The sequence below is a fragment of the Phanerochaete carnosa genome, assembly GCF_000300595.1.
Source record: "Phanerochaete carnosa HHB-10118-sp unplaced genomic scaffold PHACAscaffold_12, whole genome shotgun sequence".
NCBI lineage: Eukaryota > Fungi > Basidiomycota > Agaricomycetes > Polyporales > Phanerochaetaceae > Phanerochaete > Phanerochaete carnosa.
This window is the reverse complement of record NW_006767639.1, coordinates 1090585-1092830: the sequence shown is the minus strand read 5'-3', so window position 1 is coordinate 1092830 and position 2246 is coordinate 1090585. Positions and strand designations below refer to the sequence as shown.

The 2246-nt window shown below is 57.2% G+C and overlaps 2 protein-coding genes across 2 annotated transcripts; both read left to right on the top strand.

Moving 5' to 3' along the window:
* The first annotated feature begins 535 nt into the window (after positions 1-535).
* PHACADRAFT_264864 (uncharacterized protein) lies at positions 536-1477 on the top strand. The gene is made up of 4 exons (XM_007401373.1): positions 536-556; positions 605-919; positions 976-1020; positions 1079-1477. Exon 4 carries the CDS (start codon positions 1178-1180, stop codon positions 1349-1351), a length of 174 nt encoding a protein of 57 aa, XP_007401435.1. The 5' UTR covers positions 536-556; positions 605-919; positions 976-1020; positions 1079-1177; the 3' UTR covers positions 1352-1477.
* A 227-nt stretch (positions 1478-1704) lies between these two features.
* Positions 1705-1979, top strand: PHACADRAFT_264863 (uncharacterized protein; the record flags this gene model as incomplete). The annotated part of the gene is made up of 1 exon (XM_007401372.1): positions 1705-1979. One exon carries the CDS (start codon positions 1705-1707, stop codon positions 1927-1929), a length of 225 nt encoding a protein of 74 aa, XP_007401434.1. The 3' UTR covers positions 1930-1979.
* Between the last annotated feature and the right edge of the window lie 267 nt (positions 1980-2246).

The window sequence follows — 2246 nt, the reverse complement described above, 5'->3', positions numbered from 1 at the left end:
GAGCTCGACTGGCAACCAGAGCCGTGCTTGTCAAGTTCAAGACGCCAATCCGGAAGGAGAGTCGTTGGTCAGAAGTATATTGGCACGAAGCTGGGACTTAGGTGCGCATGCGTACTTACTCTCAATTGGCTGCTGTTTGATAGAATACGGCGCAACCCCTTTGGGTACAGTGTCGAACCTCTCTGTGGCTTGCCCGCGTGTGATCTGCTGTGCGCTGCGGCCGGGATGAACTCGCTCTCTAGGACGACGATAGCCATCCACAGGGCAACAGAAGGCTCGAGAAAAGAGGAGCTCCATTGAAAGATCTCAGGAGTACACTGGAGGACGATTGGATGCACTAGCTCTCGACCTCCATACTCGACCTGTCTCAGAACGCCCGCGAGCAGCGTCAGAATGTGTACGGGAAGAAGAGCCAACTGGAGCTCGAGGGCCACAGGATCTCGTGGGTAATGAGTGGGGCACCTCTGTATCGAAGAGCAGAACCACGAAGTCGCTCGTGGGCAACGACCCTGTACCGCTCAAGCTGGTGCATTTCTGCAACGTTGTGCCGAAGCTCGTACGTCTAACTCGCCTTTGAGACAACTTGCGCTCACGCAGATATCAGAGCCTCCAGTGGCGAGACGCGCATCCGCAAGCCAAGAAGAGACTCTCGCGCTTCCGTTGCTCCATTATGCTCACGACCACATCTTGGCGTCACCCCTTCTCAGCCCTCAGGAAGCACCGGCTCAGACTCTGTCTAATTTGCAACTTGTGAAGGTGCACGTCAATTAATCGTTGCGGAGCGTCATGATGATCATTCTATCGGTGCCCGCATGAACATCGGCGACATGGTCTGGATGTACTCGACAACCCTGCGCGCAGACGACGCGAAACGCAGGAAAATCTCTGCACAATGAACGTCCCAGAGCGGCGCTTAAACGTATGTGCTCGCGTTGTTCATTCGCATGGCTGCGTCGTGCTCAATATGATTCGCAGCGCCGAGGGCGTTGCAAGTCAAGTCGTATTTGGTCCACCCTGTAGGTGGGGCAAACATCTGCGCTTTGTGGCTCTTAGGTCACTGAAGCCCATTGCATTGTAGGCCTTCAGCTGGGAAGAGCGCGACGAGCCACGAAAATCCATCGCTACTGGTATCAGCGTTCACTTTCCTTGGGCGCCCTTCGTGATGAACTCAGGCGACATGAAGTCCAAGCAGGGTCGCAAGTCTGCTCGAGTCTATGATGCCTACAGCGGCGCTGTCTTCTTTGTGACGAGCGCCACTCCTGAGCTGGCGGGTGCGACAGCGACGGCCGGGCGTCAGCTCTCGCTTCCGGCGCAAACACCAGCGCTTTCCCTACTCCTCGCCAGCATTTAAACGTCCGCGACCTTCCTAGTTATCGCTCATACCAAGCTGGTGTCGAGGCGACAACACTCCGAGGCTGATCCCCACCTACCTTCAATATCTGAATACCTCCTCCCCTTCGCGCGACAAAGCATCTCCACTAGCTCGCACAAGTCCCTCCCCCAATTCCGCAATTTAGCTACAGCCGCACCGAGCGATCTTGAGCACTCGATTACTTTATCAGGGGAAAGACGAGAGTGCCGAGGCACCTGCGCGGCCTGACGCTAGCACAACGGGTGTCCTGCAGCGCCGGACGACCTGCCGTCGATACCGATCTCTTCTGCTGCCGGCGCGGCTCAGAAGGAGGATTTCGCATGGCGGCGGGAATGGTTCTCGCTTCGCTTCTCGTGGGTGCGCCTCACACGACACCGATGACGACGGAGTCGAACACCGCTGGCAGGGCCAATAAGCGCCAGTCGCTCGTACTTGGGGACCCAAGCTACCTCAAGGTGAACAGCAACGAGCTCCCGCGGGGCGTCGTATCGCGATCGCGGTGGTGTCACTTTGGTCTTGGTGGTGATCGTTCGTCGATAGGCTTTGTTGTCTGTTGACATGGCCAACGCCGATCGTTTCGCGACTCCCGCGTCTGCGCCTCGACCTTCCCCGCTTTCACAGGTCTTTCGAGAGGGAAACCCGCGCTACGCACGCGCAGGGAGATTTGGGAAGTCTAGTCTGGATCAAGCTGTCCGGAGACTGGAGGGACGCACGCTGTATCAATACTGGAGTGCCGCTGACGACGTGTTTGCTGCGCGACGGTCAGTAGCCCTCGTGCCTTCGCGTTTCCTGTTGCTGAAGCTCAACTACCAATGCAGGAATCATGTATCCCCCGTGAGCGCGACGAAGAGAGGCGTTTACTAGGACAGATTGC

Excerpts from the sequence above, each read along its gene's own strand:
- PHACADRAFT_264864 (XM_007401373.1), top strand. The coding sequence starts at position 1,178 with ATGAAGTCCAAGCAGGGTCGCAAGTCTGCTCGAGTCTATGATGCCTAC.